At 47.1% G+C, this 22,887-nt stretch overlaps 1 protein-coding gene across 7 annotated transcripts in view; it reads right to left on the bottom strand.

The window, feature by feature from the left end:
• ABLIM3 (actin binding LIM protein family member 3) overlaps positions 1 to 21,093 on the bottom strand; it is a 109,962-nt gene extending 88,869 nt beyond the window's left edge. For 3 of the 7 annotated variants that reach the window (XM_013051178.2, XM_013051186.2, XM_013051190.2), the window contains exons 1-2: positions 20,910 to 21,092; positions 20,451 to 20,550 (exon numbers count right to left, since the gene is read on the bottom strand). In XM_013051178.2, coding sequence (XP_012906632.1) covers positions 20,451 to 20,463 — 13 coding nt within the window. In that variant the 5' untranslated portion in view covers positions 20,464 to 20,550; positions 20,910 to 21,092. Of the gene's footprint in view, positions 1 to 20,450; positions 20,551 to 20,909 lie in introns of all 7 variants that reach the window. The other 4 variants (XM_004737874.3, XM_013051174.2, XM_013051194.2 and 1 more) reach the window with 2 other exon arrangements.
• Positions 21,094 to 22,887: the final 1,794 nt, after the last annotated feature.

Here is a 22,887-nt window from a genome sequence, read left to right as displayed (position 1 = left end):
GTACTTTTTATGACTAAGCAGTGGTTCTCAAACTTGAGCCTGCATCAGAATCCCTAAATGTCTTGTCAAAACAGATTGCTGGGCCCCACCCCCAGGATTTTCTATTGAATAGGTCTGGGCTGGGGGCTGAGAATTTGCATTTCTAACAAGATCTCCCCGTGATGCTCCTGCTACTGATGTGGGGAGAACCACGGACCCAGACCATGTTCTACCCTATAACCACGTCACTTTTGTGCTTGCTTTATTTCCCCCAGCAGCTTGGAAATTACTTGAGGAGAAATGCTACAGTCTGGAGGATTCTTGTGGGTCCCCTGGACAAACGTTTAGACAGACCCATGGAATGAGATGAGGAGTTACGTTTCTGGTCAGGACGAACTTGACAGCTGTTTCCTACAACAGGTATTTCTGGAACCCACAAAAGAAGCAAATGCAACAGACTGGCTCCCAAGGAGTAACCTGTAGCCAGTACAGGAAATTTCTGTGGCTAAACCACGCTGTAACAGAAATCACAACATAGTCAAGTTCAATATTCTGGTGGAAGACCAAAACCCAAATGGAATCCATCAAGTGGTTATACAACTCTTCTTATACACAATGTGGTTACTGGGTGTGTGTGGGAGGCCCTGGGAGGGGGGCAAACAATGACAAATACTAGAAACACTAAAGTTTATCTCAGTACCCTTTATAAGGAATCCCAAAATAAAAGTACATTGGGTATCAGAATGTGGCTGTATCTGAAGTCAGGGACTTTAAAGAAATGATGAAGTTAAAAATGACATTATCAGTGTGAGCTCTCATCTAATATGACTTGATGTCCTTATAAGAAGAGGAGATCAGGACGTAAGCATGCCTAAGAGAAGACTGAGTGAAGACACAGGGAGAAGACTGTCATCGATAAGCCAAGGAGAGAGGTCTCGGAAGAATCTAACCTTGATGACCCCTTGATCTCAGACTTCCAGCCTCCAGAACTATCATAAAATAATTTCTTCTGCTTAAGCCACTCACGTGTAGTGTTTTGTTATGGTAGCCCTAGAAAAGTAATTCAGGCTCCAAAGCAAGCAGTATTTTAGATAGTCTAAAGGGTATAAAAGCTGTCAGAGAATCAAGACCATGTAATGCCCTGGGAGGAGAAGATGCCTTGCACCATCTGAGCCCTAACATCTCTTGCCTGGAAGATGCTAGTAGGTCTAGACTGGACCTTTCCCTGACTCACTCTCTACTCAGGAACCACAGTGATGTTTTCAAAATGCAAATCTGGCGATGTTTAACCTTGACTCCCATCACCACCCATGGCATTTAAAGCCATTCAGTGGTTTCACTTGGCTGTTGGGATAAAGCCAGGCTCCTTGCCATGATCTGCAAAGCCCTGTGTGGCCTGGTCCCTGCCAGCTTTCCATCTTACCCCAGACCCCTCGCCCCCTCCAGCAGCACCTGACAGCCACCCTGGCTGGCTTTCCTTTTCCTCAAATGCATCCTGCTCTCTCCACACCAGACTTTCCAGTTGGAAACGGACATGCCAGGGGGCATTTCCACATTCAAACGGGTGGCAGGTCCTGGAAAAATGCGTCTGGAGGCAGATGGCTTCCAGCAGGAAGAAGTCTTCACTACTCTTGCCCCACTGCCCTCGTCAGCCTAGTCACCAGCAGAAATTGTCCAAAGAGCAGCTGAAAAGTGTCAGAACTTGAAGCGAGGGTGCAGTAAAAGGTGAGGCCTACAGAGATGGACACAGGATGTCCTTCCCAAACTAGACCCGGGCGTCACCACTCACCTGGGAATTGTAAAAGGAGCTAAAGGGTGAAATTCTGAGCCTGTTGGCCAAAACAAGTCACCTGCTTTCATGGGCATGATGAAAGCGCTCTTTCTTTTTGGTCTGGCTTGCCCACTGTCCTTCCAGACACAAAGAGAAGAGCAAAGCTTCTATCCTGTGCTCACTGTCCTGTGTCCTCTTTTTATCATCACTTAATTACAGAGACTGTGCTTTCTGAATGAGAGACCGAAATGCACGGTTGGATGTGTGGTCTAACAATGGGATGAAATATTTCCAATGAGGACAGTTGTACATAAGGACACTAGACCCACAATGGACCGACTCTTTTTACCCTGCCCCATTTACCTATAACCCAAATAAAGCTCGATTTGCCTTGTGCTCAACTGCTGTGCAGAATTGTATTAAATTTTAATGATGAAAAGAAACATGGCCAGCAACCAAAAGTAACAATAATAATAATAAAAAAAACGCCAAATATATGCTCGCTTCTCTTTCAAAGACTAGCTAAGGAAGAAGCTAGCAAAACAGAGGCTAACTCAAAGGCTTTCTCATTCGCTGCTTCATTTGATAGTCACCCAACATGGGAGTTAGGAGAGGCGAGGGTCATGTAGCCTGTTTTATGGATGAAAAACTTGAGGCTTAGGGAACTGGAGAGATGTGCCCAGACTTCTACACATGCCTTCTGACCCTAGTCCAGTGAGGTTTCTTTTCTGTGTTTGTGCCCAGGAGCACGCGCACGCACACACACACACCGCTAGATTCCCTTCCCGCCTTTTGCATCTTATAATACTTTTTTAAAAATTTCCTGGCATTAACGTCAGCAAAAATGATGATCATCAATATAAGTTCAAGAAATCCTAGAGATTCATTCACATTTGGTTCTCAAACCCCAGTTAAATGTGTTGCTCAGACAAGAAGGAGCAAACATCAATGAAACATAACAAGCATTTTCACTCTCTCAGCCTCTCTAAGCTAGATTAATGCTTTAAGGGAAAAAAAAAATCCTACCGGACTACCTCTCTTCTAGCCAAAAAGCCATTCTGTCCCCAGTCGACTCCAGGAACCCTGGTACAATAATTAACATGTGGGCCAGAGGCCCAAACTCATTGGCACAGGACAGATTCTCAGATGAGAAACAGAGAAGCCCCAAATCCCACTCACATAAAGGGCTTATTGACATTATCTGTTGAAAAGAATACAGATTTCAAGGGACTTAGGCAGAGAGAAAGTAGAATTTTGGCTACAGAGAAAGTAGGTGGGGGGCAGAGGGAGGACTTCTTCCCGATTTCAAAATGCCTACATTTTTAGCAGAGCTTTCTCTATGTTCATACACTCACGTGGACTTTGTAACTGGCTAACAAGCATTTCCCCATAGCACTGATATCACAGAAGCCAAAATAATCTGGGCCAGCCAATGCATTCCAGTTGTAAAACAGAAGGTCGCAGAGAGTTTCTACAGACAGATTAGCTATGCGTGATGCTCAGGTGCCCTGGGCTTGGGGGGTGTCCCGCTCAGCTTGGGGCTAAATCCAGGAAGAGAGATGGTCTCAGTAACAGCAATGGCATTCTGATCTGGAAAACTGAAAGAAGATAGTGGTTCGATTATTAGTGGGAGAGAGAGCGAGGGGATTAGGCCTAAAAGACCCAGGAGAAAAACCAGAGGTCTGAAAAGTGCCAAAAAAGGAGATGGACACAGGCATTCATTCCATTTTCTCCTGGTCCCTGTGCTGAGTGTGGGATGCGGAGGACACACTCCACGTTGTCCTCTTAGAGTTGGAGGACAATCCCTGCATGTTGGATCACTAGCTTATTTGTGTTCAGATTCTTCTGAACACAAGGTGCATGCAGAACCCTGAGTTGTAGCACAACAGATGGACTATAAAGCATAACTAAGAAGAGAGGCTGTCTCAGCCTTCCTAAGGACAAGATGTCCTAAGGTTTCCTCGAGTTCTTTGACACAGAAAGCTTTTCCCACATGAGCACACTATAGTGACACTAGCATTATTCTGGTGTCACTCTTCTGGCACCCACCAAGCCCCAGGGAAGAGCTGGCTCCAAGTCCCAAGTCAGCACAAACAGATTTTAAAGTCCGCACACTAAAGCTCATGTTTGTTGGTATAGTCATTTATTTGGCAACAAGTTTGTGTCATCTTCTGTGGATGGGTAATTTCTACGTGCTAAGGACTCGGGATACATCAGTGAATAAAACCAGTATGTTTCCTATTCATCGGGAGTTCACAAACTCCCCAAGTTTGTATGTGAAAGATATGGGAAAGTTTGTATGGGAAAGATAGATGGTAAGTAAATAAACAAATAACTACAAAGTAGGACAAGTAGAATGAAGGAAATGAGTACGGCGTGGGGATACATAACACATTTCTGATGATGCTGCAAGAATTCAAGGAAGACAGCCATGGAAGACCAGGGAGAAGAACCATGTGGGTAGAGAAGCAGCATGTGCAAAGGTCCTGAGGCTAGAAAACACAAGGCAAGTTCAAGGGGGCAAGTGTAGCTAGAACATCAGGGCCAGGGAGAGGGCTACATGAGAGAAGGCTCTTAAAATACACAATTAAAAGATTTCCAAACATTTCCCAGAAGTTATTATAGTTGAAACAGCTCTTTGAAGTAAGCGAGCCTGATAGGATGGGTCCATTGAATTGATGAGGACACTAGCAGATATCACAGAGTTAGTGGGAGACCCGAGATTTGGCATCAGTTCTTCTGTTCCTAAGCTTAGGAATCTTTTAGAAGGTCTCCTCTTGCTATCTATATAAGTATAAGTTGTATTTATGTAATTATATATTTACATATATAATAAGTATTATACACCTATATATTTATATACCTATTTATATTTATATCTATTTATTTATACACCTATATATTTATATACCTATTATATACTCATATATACCTGTTACATACTCATATTTATTTATATCTGAAATATAGAGCATAAAATATATATGCATATATAGAAAATTGGGTATGAATTATAAATAATGAAATATGTGGATCTTAAAAACAGTGAGTTTTGACAAACGTAGAAACCTGTGTAAACAGCATCTCAATTAAGATAGGGTGGTTTCTACCACCTCTGATAATCTGTAATCAGTCACTCTTCCCTCAACCAGAGGCAAACCCTATTATAATTTCTACCCACACAGATTAGTTTTGCAGGTTCTTGAAGTTCATATAATGGAATCCTACAGTATGTGCTCTTTTATTTTTTATTTATTTATTTATTTATTTTAAAGATTTTATTTATTTCTTTGACAGAGAGAAATCACAAGTAGATGGAGAGGCAGGCAGAGAGAGAGAGAGAGAGAGAGAGGGAAGCAGGCTCCCCACCGAGCAGAGAGCCCGATGCAGGACTCGATCCCAGGACCCTGAGATCATGACCTGAGCCGAAGGCAGCGGCTTAACCCACTGAGCCACCCAGGCGCCCCAGTATGTGCTCTTTTATGCCTGGCTACCTTTTCTCGGCTTTTGACTAAGGCTTCTGAGATTCATTCGTGCTGAGGCCTGTACCACTTGTTGGTTTTTTTTTTTTTTTTACTTTTTTTGGTGCGTAGTATTCCACTGTGTAAAATGTAACACAATTTGCTTATCTATCTGCCTGTAGATGAGCATTTGGGTTGTTTTCAGCTCTGGGATGGTACGAATCAAGCTGCCAGGAACATTCCTGCACAAACCTCTCTGCAGATACATGTCTTCCTCTCTCACCCATAAATACCCAGGGGGTGGAGGTGCTGAATGGTAGGTAGGCGTAGGTTGGGTTTTTATGAAAGTCACAGTTTTCCCCAGTTCTAGTTTCTATTCCCACCAATAAGGTATGAGGAATTTTAGCCATTTTAGTGGGTGTCAATTGGTGGTTTTAATTTGCAGTTCCTTGATGAGTAATGATGTTGAACATGTTTTGTGTGCTGACTGACCATGTGTATATGCTCTTTTGTGAAGAGTCTGTTAGAATTGCTTGCCCATTTTGGCTGCTTTCACTGCTCTAAGAAGTTATTGCCTACCTCAAGGTCATAAGATATTCCCCTCTATTTTCTTCTGGAAGCTGTAAAGTTTTGGCATTCAATTTATTTAGGTCCCTGACCTATTACAGATGAATGTTTGTGTATTGACGAGTGATGGACAAGTTTGTCAAATATGAGGATTCCTTTACTTTTATTTATTTTTTTAATTTTTAAAAAGATTTTATTTATTTGAGAGAGAGAGAGAGAGGGAGTGAGCAAGCATGATGGGGGAGGGGCAGAGGGAGAAGATGGTGTCCTGCTGAGCAGGGACCTGGATGTGATGCGGGGCTGGATCCCAGGACCTTGGGATCATGACCTGAATCGAAGGCAGACGCTCAACCAACGGAGCCACCCAGGCGCCCCTCCTTTACTTTTATTTTAGTTTTACTTTTTATCATGGCATGCCTCGCATGAAGTGCACAGATGTTGAGTGTAAAACTCAAAAGTTTTTCACATACGTGCCCATCCGCGTATGCATCCAGACGCTTAACCGACCGAGCCACCCAGGAGCCCAGAGGACTTGTTCTTAATATCAGAAATATTTGCTAGCCTCTCTGTATCAGTCTCACAGTTAAGTAATAGTTACAGTTGCTTTTTGCCATATTGAATTTTCTCAAACACATGCACTTGGCGGACTGCTATGCATTCGAGGCTGAGAGCACACGTGGGTTTACAAGCCCCGGCATGATTTCTCTGGCTCGCCACTGGTCTGTGGCATGTAGTTAGGGAGCAAATATACTATATACCCTACTGACATATGGCTCCTGTCCTCAAGGAGCTTATAATCTAAGAAGAAAGCTAGGAAATGCGCATAAATAAACCACGTGGACCTAGAGCAAATGACCTTTAGGACCTTTTAAATCAAGGGCCGGGGGCTTCAGAAGAGGGAGTAACATCACTTCAAGAGTACATGAGAGGAAGGGGGAATGGAAGAGTCTTGTAGCCTAAAGATGACTAGGATTTTGACAGATGGGAATAATTGTAGGGGGTAGCTGCCAATGGGAAGAACAGTTAAAAAAGAGGTGCCTTAGTTAGGATCCTTTTGGTTGTAATTTACGGAAACCCAGCTGAAATTACTTTGAGCAAAAAATAAATGTGTTGGTTCTTGTGAGGACGGGGTCTGTGAGGGGGAATGGTAGGTAGTCTCTGGCTTTAGGTCTTGACTAGATTCAGGGCCTTTGCTACAGGGTCAGAGCTATGACTTTCTTTATTTTTCAGACAGCTTCTTACTTCCACATATTGGACAAGAAGGGCCACTGGAATCCCTAGACCCTCCCAGAATCTCCTCAGCTGCACAACCTCAATGAAATGACCACTTCTCCTTCCCAACATCACCTTATTCAATTTCAGGGAATACTCTGGTTGGCTTCTCTTGGGTCTCATATCAGGAACTCATGATACCAATCCTTGTGGCCAAAGTAGATGAGAACTCTGGCCAACCAGTCTAGGTCATGGGTGATCATTTGGGGGAGATGCAGAACCCCACACATGACAGTCTCTTAGTACTACGTGGTATTGGTGGGAAAGAATCAGAGAAGGGATGATAATTGAGCAGACCATCAGCTGCTGTATTTCATTACAAGGGAACGTGGGCTTTGAGTAGGAAATGTGAATGGGGAGCAAAGCAGGAGGGGACTCTGCTTTAGACATGAAGCACGGACATGGAACATCACCCGGGTGTCTTGCCCCAGTGTCATTCTCTGCAGCCCAAGAGCCATTACTGAGCGGATCCCAGAGCAGCCTGGGCAGCCTGATGTTTAGTGGCCCATAGAGAAGAGGAGTATGAAGGGAGTATGAAGACTGAAGACAGCTGCGTACAGGCCTTTCTGTGTCTATCTTTCCAGTGCATCTTGTCTGTCATACTTGGAGTAAATTCCTCTTGGAATTAAAAGGATGAACTAACTGAGGATTAGGCATTTCTGTGTCATCGTTTTGGAGAGCAATGTCAAAGCTGGAAGAGACAGTAGAGGTCATGTAGCATTGGGGGCAGCAAACTCTGGCTCATGGGTCAGATCATTCTCCATCTTTATTTTTGTAAATCAGTTTTGACTGGGCTGAAGCCTTGTCCATTTGATGACACACTGTCTGGGCCTCCTTTCAGGCTGCAGAGACTGTGGGACCTACAAAGCTCCAAATCTTTTACCACCCAGCCCTTTACAGAAGAAGTGTCAACCCCTGGTCTAGTAGGACATGCTCCTTACTCAGTCAGGATTATCCTCTACAACATTAATTTTATTTCTGACTCATGCCTAAGATGAAAAGAGACAATCCACGGACAGTTTAGAATGTAGTCTGACGTACAAGAACGTACTCCTTAAATGTCAGCTAAACAGAATGATGGGATATCAATATATACTTCCGTTCCCCTTTCCCAATGGAATGACCAAGAGGTGACTGTGTTGTAACAACACAATTAATTATGTGTTGATTAATTTCTTATTTAAAGGGAGTTTCCCTAACACAGTCAATGTATTTGTATTTCATTACTACACTGTTATTAACCACTGCTGGGTGTTCTCACGAGCCAGGCCCTGCATTCAGCATCACACATCCATTCCCTCACTCAGTGCTTCCCCAATATTCCCATCTTTAACCCACTGAGCCACCCAGGCGCCCCCCCCCTTTTTAAAAAGATGTTATTTATTTATTTGACAGACAGAGATCACAAGTAGGCAGAGAGGCAGTCAGAGAGAGGAGGAAGCAGGCTCCTTGCTGAGCAGAGAGTCCGATGTGGAGCTCTATCCCAGGACCCTGGGATCATGACCTGAGCCAAAGGCAGAGGCTTTAACCCACTGCCCAATATTCCCATCTTGAGAGAAAAAAAATGCTACTTTGGAGATAAAGCAAGGCACTGAAACCTGCACAGCTAGTGAGTGGCCAGGCTGGAATTTGAACCCAGGCTGTCTGACTCCACAGCTCAAGAGTTTATCGAACACACTATCTAGGCAGCTCGATTTGGTTAGTAACCTTGTTTTCAAAGTATCAGTTCACAGTCCCAGAAATCAGAATCAGATAACATGTCCACCTGTGGGTATAAGAACAGTAACGTAGCGCAGGATATAGAACCGGTGCCACCCTCTCTGCTCCCCGCGCCTCCCCTCCCTGCCACTCCCACCACACCACTGCCCTTAATCTGCCTCCCACTGTCCTTGGACTCTCCCATCCATCAGGTATGTGTTGCCAGGGAGATCGTCCTAAATAATGCACGGCTCTGGTCGGATCACTGCTTGGCTCAAAACCTCTCACAGCTTCTCAGTGGCCATAGACTGTAACAAACACCTTCCAGAACGGCTTTTAAAACTCTCCAAGATCTGATCCTCACCAACGGCCCAGCCATATTTCCTCACTGGCCACCTAGTCACGCTCTATAGAGTACAGACCAACTGGACATCCTGATATTTCCCGGAATACTCTGCATTTGTTTATTTCACCCTCACTCTAGCCAAGGGCTCAGGACGCAGGCGTTGTGCAACGCGGACTGTGGAATCTTGCTGGAGAAGGACTGAGTAAGCCCATCTGGGATGCCCCAGCTTTCTCTTATGATCTGCCTAACGAAAGTTTATTCACATCTCAAAGTCCTCTCTACAAAGAAGGTCCCAGGTCTTCCAGAGGAATTTGGCCTGGCTTCCCTTTCACTCCTTCCCTCTCAACACTCATGGGCTTCTCCAGCATTTTAGCCACATCTCGTGTCCACTCCTCCGCCACACCAGAAGGAGGCAATCCGGGGTCACGTTCTCTGTCCGGTGTGACTCCGGTCCTACGGCACCTGGTCCACTGCCAAATCCAAAGCACGGATTTGTGTCATGGTCCCAGTGAAGGGGACAGCAGTGCTGGGACATCGAACAGGAGACGGACTGTGATGTTCATCAGTGTAAAATGAGGAAAAAAGGTAAAAAGAAGGGAGCAGGAAGGAGTGAAAGGAGCTCAGAGTCTCATGGACATGGTTTTGAACTTCTGCCTGAAGCTTCCTGCTCGTATGAGGGTGGCCAGATGACTTCGCCTTTGAACCTCAGTGCCCTTTCATGCAAAATGGAGTATTAAATATTCCTCGTTAAATCCACCCATTCACATATACATTCAAGGTTCCATTACTTTTTTTTTTTAAACTACAGTGTAGCTGACACACACTGTTACATCAGTCTCAGGCGTACAATAGCGACTCAACAACTCTATGCCTTACACTGTACGCACGCAGCACGAGGGTAGCTCCCATCTGTCCCCACACACCGCTGTTACCGTGTCATTGGCCATGTTCCCCATGCTGTGCCTTTCATCCCCGTCACCTACCCATCGCATAACGGGAAGCCAGCGCCTCCCACTCCCCTTCACCCACTTCGCTCATCCCCCAAACCCCCTCCTTTCTGGGAACCAGCAGAGGTATCTGTGGGGTTGTTTCTGCTTTTTCAATGTTTGTTTGTCTTTGTTTTTTCAATGTTGTTTGTTTTTGTTTTTTAGATTCCACAGATAAGTGAAACCACATGGCATTTATCTTTCTCTGTCTGACTTGTTTCATTTAACATAATACTCTGTATGTTGATCCATGTTGTTGCAAATGACAAGATCACATTCTTTTTTATGACCGAGCAATACGCCATCATATATAGAGATGTGTGTGTGTGTGTGTGTGTATGCCATATCTTCGTTATCCATTCATCTATCAGTGGACACTTAGTTTGCTTCCACATCTTGGCTATTATAAAGCATGCTTCAATACACATAGGGGCTCATGGATCTTTTCAAATTGGTGTTTTTGTTTTCTTTGGAATTACTGGATCAGATGATATTTCTAACTGTTGAGGGACCGCCACACTGTTTTTCGCAGTGGCTGCCCGTATCCACATTCCCACCAACAGTGCATGAGTGTTCCTTTTCCTTCACATCCTAGCCAACACTTGCTATCTCCTATCTTTTTGATCCTAGCCATTCTGAGAAGGGAGAGGTGATAGATCATGGTGGCTTTCATTTGCCTTTCCCAGATGATAAGAAGTGTTGACTAACTTTGTGGCCAATGACCTAGTCCTGGAGCCTTAGTTTCCTCCTTTAGAAAATGAGGGTACTATTACTACCTATCTCCCACAACCTTCATGAAGATTAAGTGAGCTTGTGTCTGCAAAGAACTTAACACTGTGTCTGGTACATAGTAAATGCTCAACAAACGTGAACCATTTTAAGCCTTCGTCCCTCTGGGTCAAGCACTGTGATGAGTTTGGAGGACTGGGCAGTGAATGAAACAGACAAGCTTGTCATATGGTCATCATGTGGTTTACAGTCAAAAGACAGTAAGAGACAGAAACAAAGGAAACGTGCTCACAGATGAAGCAATTACTGACTGTGGTAAGTTCCATGGAGGATGGCGAGAGCCAACATAACACAGGGACCTGTCTTAGGTACAGAATACAGGGAAGGCTCAGGGAGGACTGTTGCAAGGATTAACTAAATTGTATATATAAAAGATTTGCACTCAGGCTGTATCTGGAAAAGAACATATCTTGATTAGGAAGGAGATTAAAAAAGTGGTCAGGGGCTAAGAAATCTCTGATGGGCATTGGGCTTCTTTTTGTTCCTGAAATGCTGCCTCCCTAGGTCCCTTCTCCCCATGTGTGATGGGTCCAGGCTCTGTCTCTGTCCCCTTGAAGGAGGGATTTTTCTTCAATTGAGGTGCTTGCCCCATATAATCCTGGCATCACAGACAATTCTCCTTCCAGAATAACTCATGCTGACCGTAAAAATATCTAATTTTACGGTTGCCTTAGATCATCCTTGCATGGGCAGAGTCCGGATCCCTGGGCTGTTTCCCCAGATTTCAAAGAGCAGGAGAAGACCTCGGGCTGCCTCTTCCCCTACAGGCTGAGAGCAGCTTGCTGTGGGAAGATTCTCACTTGGTGGAGTGTGCTTCAGGTGCTTAAAATAGATCAACTGTGTCATTAGACAGACTATCGCAAAGCACTTGTTTCATTGGCCCTGCTGGTGCTGGTGAGGGCAAGAGATAACAGCCCATGGAGAAAGACCTGCGCTTTGCACAAAATTAAGCAGATGCGAGGAAGAAGGTCTGGAAGTGATACAGGCAGGAGAGAGTGGAATTCTGCCAAGAGAGGGGGTGGGGATGGTTGCGGGAGCACACAGCCATAACCACAGCACCAGGAGCAATGGGAACTGCCAAGTACAGTCTGTCTAGACCCCTTGTCTGGCTGGTGATAAACATAGAAAAGAAGCTAGATACTTCCGGGCGGCAGGGCACATCCCAGCAGCGCTGTGTGAAATTGTCAAGGGGTCATACTCTTTAGGGGACACAAAACCAATGTGTGGGGCTGACTCTTGCATCATCTCCCTACTACTCCTTTAATGCCCTTTCTCTACTATTCTGGCTGCCCTTTCCTGGGCACGCTCCAGGGTGCCTGAATGCCACACTTTAGATGCAGCTTCAGCAGGGTTCTGAGAAGCGATGTTATGACCTTGCCTGTCCACGCAACCTAGAATTACATTGTCCAGCAACCCGCATCGCTCCATTGCTTCCTACTGAACTTGAGACCAACGTGTCCCCTCCCCCAACCTTCTACTCCAGTGGCCGCCATGCCTGGTGTCATGAACAAAGGGAAGTAATGGGAACAGAGGAATGGAAGAGGTCCAGTTGGGACATGGGGGTGACCAGAGGTGGACACAGACTGAACACAAAAGCGTGAAGGAGACGAGGACTACTTTCTAATGACTACCTTCAGTGACTCTTCTAGCCATCAACTGGGACCATAGAGTTGAAGTCATTTTTCTCTTTTTTTCTTTTAGGGAGAATGGGTTGGATTTGAAATACCCTGGGATATCCAAGTGGGCAACTTAACAGATGGTCAGAAAGATGAACCTAGAGCTCAGTAGAGAGACCTTTATCATAAAGACAAAGAGAGCAGGTTTTTCGTCCAAATGGATTCATCAAATATCTTCTGAGCACCTACAGTGGGCTAGGCAATGTGCTTTGCTTTTTGTGAATTATCTGCCTCTCTATTTCTTCCAGAGGAATGAAGAAAAATCTTCTCCCAGCTGTGGAAATTAAGTTGACATTATCCACTCACTCGTACCTATCTTTCCCAAGGAGGAGAACCTCATACTGATAGAGGAGAAATCTTGAAGAGCCAAATGGGATCAATGCTGTCTGGGGTCAAGTTCAGTGATTACCTTTCATGAATCACTCCTTAGCTGGGATACACCGACCTTTCCAACCCAGAGCTAATGCCGCTGACCAGTTGTCCTCAAATGGGCCAGGTGTGCCCCATAGGTCAGAACAATCCCTGGAACAGTTCAGTCTGGCACAGTAGCTTCCTTTGGTCTAGAAAAAGTAACCCTGGGCTGGGATCAGTTATCCAGAATTGCCTTCCTTTGGTCTATGCCCCACCCCCTACAACTAGGTTCCCCTGGAAACAAAACTGACCTCTAGGAGACGGGGGCAGGCATGTTTGCCCAACTGTATCAGACAGGATATGATATCACCCTTCTGGGAACGGGTCAGCTGGGGAAATCCTTATTTATGCAGCAGGATTCTGCTCACTTCAAGAGGACTTTTATAGCATGGCGCTGTTAATCAGTGGCTAAGTCTAGATAGAACTTTCTCCAGTAAAAACGAGCAGATAACGTTGCAGTTTCTGCATCTCGGGGTAAACACTCTTCCCCATGTTTGACGTTATATTGATCATCTACTAGACTGGGGGTTAAAAATTAAAATGCCTCCAGCAGCAAGGGAACATAAAAATACAAAGCTGTCCTTGTGCAGTTTACGAGGACAGTGTTGCAAGTGGGCAGCCTGGAGACCAGAACATGCCCCACGGAAAGCGGGCAGTCCTAGTGCTGTCGTCATGCAGGAAAACGGGAGCTGGGATGCAAAATCTTCCCTGCCCAACCCCCACTTTTTAAGATTGTTTATTTATTTATTTATGAGAGAGAGAGAGAGAGAGAGAAAGAGAGAGAGAGAGATGAGCAGGGGTCCGGGCAGAGGGAGAGGGGGAAGCAGACTCCCCGCTGAGCAGGGAGTTCCCAAGGCAGGGCTCCACCCCAGGACCCTGAGATCATGACCTGAGCTGAAGGCACATGCTTAAAGACTGGGCCACCCAGGTACCCCCACTGTCCAGCTTTTTAAGAGAAGCTAGAAATTCTCATTTTTATATCTCAATTTCCCCATTTCTCACTGTTGGCTAAAAATTCAAATTGACTGAAAACCTCATGTAGGGCAAATAAAACCTGTCCTATTATGCTAGTCACCAGGTGGCCCATCTTTCAGGGCCTGTGTGACCCACAAAGGCAAGAACCCCACTGTCTTTTAGATTTACTGCCATGTCCCCAGCATCCCACCTGGTGCAGAGTTGGTGGTCAGTAAATACTTGTTGAGTGAATAAATGAGCAATCCAATTCTTATTCCCCATGTTGGACATTCCCAGGAACGAGGTCAATTGAAAACCAATACCATGACTATAAATTCTGTTACACCACCGAGATGCTACTGTTGTGCATAATGACCTGGAGAGGGGGTGGAGTGGGAGTTGCGTTTGCTGCAGACAGACGGAGTGTGGAATACTAAGTTGCCCTGGTCTTCCCTTTTGGGGACCGCCTACGTGTGAGCGTTATGGTTCCAGTTCTCAAGGAGAGGCTCCATTCCCGCTGGTCAGAGGTCAGCCTCCTCCATGAGCCCTGGGGAGTGGATGATATTCAGGGGAAACCCACCCAAAGAAAAATCTTCTTAATGAGTCATTTAAGTAACAAACACTGCATTATGGATTGTGTTCCTATGTTAGACTCCTTACCCCCCAGTTCCCCAGAATGTGACTTGTCTGGAGATAATGGTCTTTATAAAGGTAAGCAAGTTACAGTGAGGTCATTAGAATGGGCCCCAATCCAACGTGACTGGTGTCCTTATCAAAAGGGGAAATTTGGACACAGAGACAGACAGAAGGAAGGACACAGGTAGAAGACGGCCATTCACAACCAAGGACAGAGGCTAGAAAAGATTGTTTCCAAGGCCCTCAGAAGGACCCCACCCTGCCAACACCCTGATTTTGGACTTTCAGCCTCCAGAACTGGGAGACAATACACTTCTGTCATTTAAGACCCCCAATCTGTGCTGCTTTGTTATGGCAGCTCTAGCAAACTGATACACGCTGTTTTTATTTGTTTTATAAACATTTGCATGGCCCGGGCAGCTTGTAAAGCAATTCAGAGCTATTAGCTCACGTATTCTTTCCAATAGCTCTGTGAGACAGGAACTATCATGAGCTCCCCTGTGATCAGAGGAGGAAGTGATGTACAGAGAAGGTAAGCGACTTGCTCAAGGACACACAGCCAGTAAAGGGTAAGTTCCAGTCTGTACCGTGAGGACTAAAGGAGAAAGATTTCACTGGCGAAATATTCAAAAAGTCAGAGGTGCTTCCACACTTTGGGTTGTTTTCTGTTCTAGTACAATGGTATCCGGCCACTGTTGGGGGTCCGCCAGGGGCTGACCATTCACCACGCCAGATGTTATCTCAGCAAGATAAAGCCTTTGCCAGATAGGAAAGCTGGAGGTCAGAATTGGTATCACTTCCTTTGTGCAATACAAATACTCTTTTTTTTTTTTTTTAAGATTTTATTTATTTACTTTTTACAGAGAGAAATCACAAGTAGATGGAGAGGCAGGCAGAGAGAGAGAGAGAGAGAGAGGAAAGCAGGCTCCCTGCTGAGCAGAGAGCCGGATGCGGGGCTCGATCCCAGGACCATGAGATCATGACCTGAGCCGAAGGCAGCGGCTTAACCCACTGAGCCACCCAGGCGTCCCTACAAATACTCTTGAAATCACATTGTGATTTTCAGAGCTGTGTTATACTCATTTTGGATTTTTTTTTTTTACAGATTTTTATTCATTTATTTGAGAGAGAGAGATTGAGACAATGCGTGGGAGGAGAGGCAAAAAGGAGAAGCAGACTCCCTGTGGAGCAGGGAGCCCTCTGCGGGTCTCCATCCCAGAACCTTGGGATTATGACCTAAGCCAAAGGCAGATGCTTAACTGACCCAGCCACCCCGGCACCCTCATTTCGGATGGTTTTAAAATTGTTCCTTACGTTATTCCTCAACCCTGCTCCTAGCCTCCAAGATTCATTTGTCGACAACTGCTTCATTCATTTGAGAAGCATGGTTTAAAAAAAAACAAACAAAACTCCACCCTTATAAAGCATATAATCATCTCTATTTTATCTGAATTTTGCAAATGTAAAATTGCTTTAGAGGGCAGCCTACCAAGTTAGTGTTTGTAGTGGATCCTTCTTGTAAAGAACTCTGGGAGTTCCTGGCCTGGCAGAGGATGGTCATCTCGCTCCTTACGCTGGGTGTCTTCAATTCTGAGCTCCCATGCGTCTCCACACCCACTCTACTGCCTTCTGTACTCTGCACTGTGAGAGGCTGAATATTATGGGCCCATCAACTGCACTCCCTGCCCTCTGGTCCCTGGTTGGATTGGGCCAATGGGGAGCATCGTAGGAGATGGAGGAAGGGAGGAGAGGGCGGTCAGGCAGTTCCCAGCCTTCTAGTACTGGGCCATCCCGGCTTCTTGTTTGTTTCTCTACAGCCTTCTCACACACTCGCATAGACTCTTTCTATTTAACTCTATTTAACTTTAACTTCTATTTAACCTTCAAACTGCCCATGTGTTCCCTTCTAGGACCCTAACTAATAGACACCTTCCCTCCTCTTTAATTATATTATAATCTCCTCTATAATCCAACAGCTTTGAGGCCATGCAGATTTTATTTTCTAAAAGCTCTTTCCCCTGACTTTTATTCTTACCACCATCAAAATCCTGGCCCTCAGACCTTTTCTGAACTAGGGTGATTGCCTCTCAGCTAGGATCCTAACTTACCGTCTTGCACTTTTCAACCCATGCCCTATACAACACCAGGTTAATAATCTTCCCAGAGGTTTCCTTCAGGAAGCTATGGCTTTCCTATGAACAGGACCTAGTGCTAGCTACCACAGCAGCAAAACATGCTCATTTTCCACCAGAGGGTTTGGTTCTTCTGATCCTGTCATTCCAGAACTTTGCTCCGTGGCCAATTCAACTTCAGATTCGACTTCATCCCCCAGGACCCGAGGCCAGCGAGCCTCTCACGTTACTTCTCTCAACCTCTTGACAACCCTGCCCTTTAGCATTACTGTTCGCCTCTTATACATGATAAAGTTCAGGTTCAACGACGTAAGCTGTCTGGTCTGAGATCACAGAGTCCGCCGCAGATCCTGCATTTGAAGTCAGGAATCCATACCCCCGAGCGCTGGTTCTTACAGCCCCAGGATGGTGTCTGCTTATCTCATGACATGGGCGCTAGGAATCTTCGATGCTCTTTTTAGCAAAACAGTCCGCTCCAAAACTGTAACCTTTCCATGACAGAGACCAAGGAAAGGATCAGAGGACAGGAACTGCCAATGAGCTAAAGGAGGATGGTTCTTGGCCTAACTGTGTATGGTGCTCATGAGGCCCCCCAACCTGGAGCATGGGCTGCTGTTCAGCTCTGGGCCTCTGAAAGCCACAGCGTACCTCAGGGGGACGCCCCCCTGGCTGCAGGGCTGGTAAGGGCAGTCCGCCACGTCGGTACCACCACCTGACTCCATCCTCCCCGGAATTACCCCTTCTTTCAAATTCCTGCTCTGCAGTGTACAGGAGCTCAGCTAGATTTTGGAGGAAGGGATTCGGAAGACACTAGACGTGCATTGAGAGATCGCTAACAGAGCCCTAAGGTCCCCCGGTGTTACCATCTGAGCCACGCGTGTCTCATTTATGAATAAAAACAGTTCACATACGTGTACAAAGCATTTTCTCCTGATCCCACTTAATCCTCAAAAACCTTCTGGTAGCCTCTATTCATGACCGCGGTGTGACATCAGAGAGGCTGAGGGACCTGCTGGCTGACGACACGGAGCCCACGACAACCACCACAATGACCACGGTGGTGACAAGAATGGCCTGACCGCCATTGCTGATACGAGGCCTGCGAATGGCTCAGGCCCCACACTCTGGCCGTGTTAATGCCATGTTACTATTTCCTTCCATCCCACATGAGGTATGTCCTATCATCTCCACTTTGCAGGCGAGACAACCATGGTGAAGACCACACAGCTAAGACGCAAAACACGAGGACCAGAACCTGGGACCAGCTGAGCCCAGAGCCTGAGCTCTGTCAGCTCTCACCCGCTGCCCCAAGCCCTCGGCCTCGAACTCCTCTTGCCCAGATGAAGTGATCGGCCCTTTGTTCTCATCCCACTTTAACCTCACTTCAGTGGGGCCATCCGAACGAGCGATCAAAACGCAACGCGTCCAAACACCTCTCATAAGCCCCAAGCTAACCGCATGGCTTGAAGACGTTAGTGAATGTTATTAGCTACAAGGTATCCCCCATGAAACTGGAGCAGTCATGCCATCTCCCAGGGTCAGGGTAGCAGTTGGGGAGATCATACAGGTGCGATGCTGGGCACAGGGACCGGTAGAGGGTGAGGACCCAAAACATGGAAGGGAGAGAAAAACTGGGTAAGACTATCTCTTAGGTTCAGTTTCAGGCACAAGGGTTAAGTAAGGAATTTACATTCCAAAGGGGAGAGAGCATTTTTGTTGACATCGGGTCACCTCAAGGGCTTCTGCCAATGCCCAGTGCCTGTAACCTTATGACCTTGGCTTCACTCATGTGAAGTCTGATTTCTCTTCTCTACTCGCAGACTCTCAGGGCTGGGAGCGGCCGCAGGGATGATGGAGCCCCTCCCCCGAGCCCTGAGCTGGAGTGGCCAAAGTGTTCCCTGGGGTAGCCCTTAGAGAAGCACTTTTTTTTTTTTAATTTTAATTTTTTTTTTTTTATAGAGAGGCACTTCTTACAGGGCCCTCAGTGGCTGCCCAAGTCATTCTACTCTGTTTATTTTCCACTACTCCTAGAAAATAAACACACTTTCCCTATTTAGAAAAAGTATATGAAGCTGGTATCACATTTTTGTTAGTCCTCAGCATTCAACTCTATTGGTTGTTATTTCTTAAAAAAAAAAAAAAAAAGTAAAAGCTGTTTCCTTTTTTCAGGAATATTCAGTGTTGCTAATGGGACAAGAGAAAAGGGCAGAGGGCCAGCGGCTTGGGAACTTAATTCTAAGTTTCTTGAAAAATAGATGAGCCGTCTTTCTCTCCTATCATTTGATGAGAAAGGACTCCCATAAATATGTCTTTCCCCTGGCGACAGTGAGAGACAGTGACAGACAGCTCACATCTTTACTTCTCTGAAAACAGTCAGAGGCAAACATGTCGCCCACTTGGGTGACCAGGTCTATGGAATTTGGCTTTTTTCTGGAGCCTGGTATGAAGCCAAAGCACTGTTCCTGACTGTCAAAACCAAGAGGCAAAATTCTCTGGCTGGAAGAGGCAGGGGGAGTTCAGCCGTCCTTGCTCAGCAGAGCTATGCAATACACAAAGGAAGACAGCAGAGAGATGAGTCATACAAATACATAGTAAATAAATATATTTCATTTCCATCTCCCTGGCTTTGCTTTGTTTTCCTCTCCTCCATGCCAACAGCCTTGAAATGGAGGGAGGCTGGAGAAACAGTGGCTTTGGTCTGGACACAGCCTCAGAAGGGGCTGATTTTTCTGGCCTTGCTTTTCAGCTCCAGCTTTTTAAGAAGAAACTTACAGATTTAGATCCAGCCGTTCTCATTTTACAGATCAGCAATCTGGGATCCAGAGAGGAGAGTGATGGGAAAGTCACAGACCCAGGGAACGGAATGTTCCTAGGGTTCTCTGCTTCAACCATCTCACCTGCTACTGAAAGGACCCAGACCAGCTGAGCTGACGAGGAGGCCGGGAGAGGGGGGCGGGGTGGGGGAAGACTTGAACCCAGACCTCCTCTCCAGGGTGGTGGTCACAGTGGGTGCCCATGGTCCAAGGGACTACACTGAAGAGAAACGAATGGGGCCTCCTTGTATTTTTGCCTGCATTTCTCAGCAGCTAAGGCCCAGCCTAGCAGCAAAATGTCTGGTCCTGTCTCTGCACAGCAGTTGCTGCCTCTGGCCTGTTAGCGATCTTGGCCAAAGGGCTTGTCCCTCTCCTCTCTTCTCAGGATGGCTACACAGCCTGTAGGTGTGTGGAGAAATCAGCCCCAGGCCCATGGGGCTGCAGGCATGAGATCAGGATATTTCACAATCTCTAGACCCAAAGGTGGCTTCCTGATGATTTGTTTATCAAACTGCTCGCTTCCAGCCCACTGCCTGCCCACACCCACCCACCACCGGCCCGGGCTGGCCTGCCTCCTCCTCCCTGCTTCAGGACAAGCCAGGCTGTCCACGGCTTTCCAGCTGTGTGCAGGGAGGTCTCCTCAGAGCCCCCACAGTCAGACAATGGCCACGTTCGTTAGTGCTTCCTAGGCCTTCCCAGACATGGCTAGAAGGAGACAAGCAGCCTTCCCTGCAGAGGCAAGTGTTGCTGCCAATAAAACATGAGCAAAATTGTCATGAAAAGCCGGACCCCCCCATCCCTCTTCTGGGGAGCACAGAAAGGACCAAGAAGGAGTCTGGAGGCCATGTGTCCACCCCGATGCCAGGCTTCCTTCCTCCTTCCAGGCAGCCCCAGCGCAGGCTCCTGCACCTCCCGCCCCCACCCTGTTCCCATGGCAAAGGAGAGGAGGACCCACTTACTGCTCGTGTTCATGGTGATGCCTTTGCACTGGGTCTTTCATTCGATACGGAGGACCCGGTTGCTTTTTAAATCTTGCGATCTTCCGACCTCACTCATCACCTGGGGGGCGAAAAGGCAGTCCAGTGCCAGCTCTGTATCCTCAGGTGCTCTCTCTCCCTCTGCCGTCCACTCGGCAGTCTGGGCTGCAGCCACCGGCCTTGAAGGCAAGTGGACTAACAGGCGCAGGTGAGAGCAGGGAGAAGGCGGCGGCGGCGGGAGGACACGCGCACCGGGTCCCGCGGCCCCTCGGCCCCCGGTGCCCGGCAGAAGCGGGGCTGGCAGCGCCGGCCCAAGCGCACCCCCGACTACTCCAGCCCCGCGGCTCCGGAGCCCAAAGGGGGTGTGGACCACGGGGAGGCAGGGCGGGGGCAGCGCGTCCCCGCCCGGCCTCGGGAGCAGCCACCGCCCCCGGGACCCACCTTTCGGCCGGCGTCGGGAGCCAGAGGCCCCTGCCTGGGCCCCTGCGACCGGCTCATGAATCCTGGTCCTCGTCTGGAGTCTCGAATTCCAAGGCGAGCAAAGCGAAATAGGAGAGCTCGACATCCATGATGCGGGCTCGCGGGGTGGCAGCGCGGGGGGCGCGGCCGCTCGCTGCCGCCACCTGCTGGACGCGCCGGCGCGTGGCCAGGCCCCGCCCCGCCGGGCTTCTCCCGGGGTCCTGGGGTGTGATGGCGGGACGGAGGGGTCCCTTGTGCCCAGGGGCCGGCCAGAGGGTGCTCGAGCGCTGCTTTCCCCTCCCTCGGTGCTGGGGTCTCTGGGCTAAACAGTTTTAGGTAGATAAAGCCGTCAGCGGGAGGGCCTGTGAGGGAAGGATGGGCTTTGCAGGAAGCCAATTCTCTCTTCCAACTCTACTTTTGAACAGGGCCCTTTACTCTGGTCTTGAGCAGGTCATTGCTGTCTCTGCCTCATTTTCCTCATGTGTCTAAGGTGGCTGCTGGACCAAGTGGGTGAGACGTTAGGGGTTCCTTTAGCATCCTCACTTGAATCGTTACCTCCCTCTTTATACCCCTTATCATTGCTTCACTGGGGACAATCGTTTCTCATTTCCTTAACCAGTTAGAACGCTGGCTCAGTGAAAGTATGGGTCTCCTCAGTAGGGTTCACCACAGGGCCCCCCATACCTAGAACAGTGCCTTGCACACAGTAGGTATCAATAAACAATTGCTGATAGAATGCCCCAGGTCTTCTGTGGATCTAGTATCGTGTCGCCCTCAGAGTGGAAAGTCTAGGAATCCCCACCTTGAGCTATTTCCCCAACTGAGGCAAAGGCTGGTGTATGGCCTCATGACTCACCCTCACTGGTTCATCCAGTTTTCGTCCGGCTGACTGACTCTTGTCCAAAGTATTATTATTTTTGTAATTAGTTCTTGTAGGTGTGTATTACAGAAACCTATATTCTGATCTTTTGGTCACGATGAATTCAGTGGGGTGGGGCTCCTGACTACTTATCCTCTCTCCTTCGGAACCTAATTCACGGTCACAGAAGCATGACTTCTGAGTATAGCAACCCAAGACCGAGAGATTCCATGATCCCTGCCCTTAGAATGACTCTGGTTTGAGCACGCGTAGAATCAAAATGTTGTGAACGCTCCCACCCTTGACGTCCGGACAGGGAAACAGTTGGTCACAGAGGCCCAGCTGCCTGCCTTTGGACACACCGTGTGTCGTGGCAGATATGAGAGTGACTCAGTGCACAGGTGGTATGGTAGGGCCATGGCAGGTAACCACCTTCTTAAAAACAGGGAAAGAATATCTTATAGGTAAATACAATGTTTCTGCCTTATACAGGGTTCAAAAAATAGCTATGGCTCATGACCCCTAAATGTGACAGGCTTCAGGAATCCTCTGATACAGGGGAGGGTCACTGGTTCTGAAACACATTTTGATAGCTTGTTAGGGTTGTTTTTTTTTTTTTTTTTTTGTGGATCAGGAATAACCTTCACCTCCTCACAGTGGGCGTTGAAGTTTTGTTTCTGTTTCAAGGGAGATGACTGCACAAGGTAGATTCCCAGGCTCTTGGTTTTCTTGCTCTGCATTTTTTTTTCTTAAACACTTTATTTATTTATTTGACATAGAGTGAGAGAGAGAGCACACATGAGCAGGGGGAGCAGCAGCAGAGAGAGAGGGAGAAGCAGACTCCCCGCTGAGCAGGAAGCCCAATGCGGGGCTCAATTCCAGGACCCTGGGATCATGACCTGAACAGAAGGAAGATGCTTAACCGACTGAGCCACCCAGGAGCCCTTGCTCTGCCTTTAAATAAGTATCCCAGGTGATTCAGAGACCACTTTGGCTACTGAAAAAGGCAGGGGCCTAGAACAGCTTTGTAAGTGATTAACAAATGATCTCTTTAAATTTACATTTTCTCTTTACATTTTCAGATTGGGATTTCTTACTCAA

Source organism: Mustela putorius, unplaced genomic scaffold, assembly GCF_011764305.1.
Source record: "Mustela putorius furo isolate JIRA1106 unplaced genomic scaffold, ASM1176430v1.1 tig00000407_pilon_pilon_pilon, whole genome shotgun sequence".
Classification (NCBI taxonomy): domain Eukaryota; kingdom Metazoa; phylum Chordata; class Mammalia; order Carnivora; family Mustelidae; genus Mustela; species Mustela putorius.
Note: the sequence above shows the minus strand (reverse complement) of the source record. Positions and strands in the feature narration are given on the sequence as shown.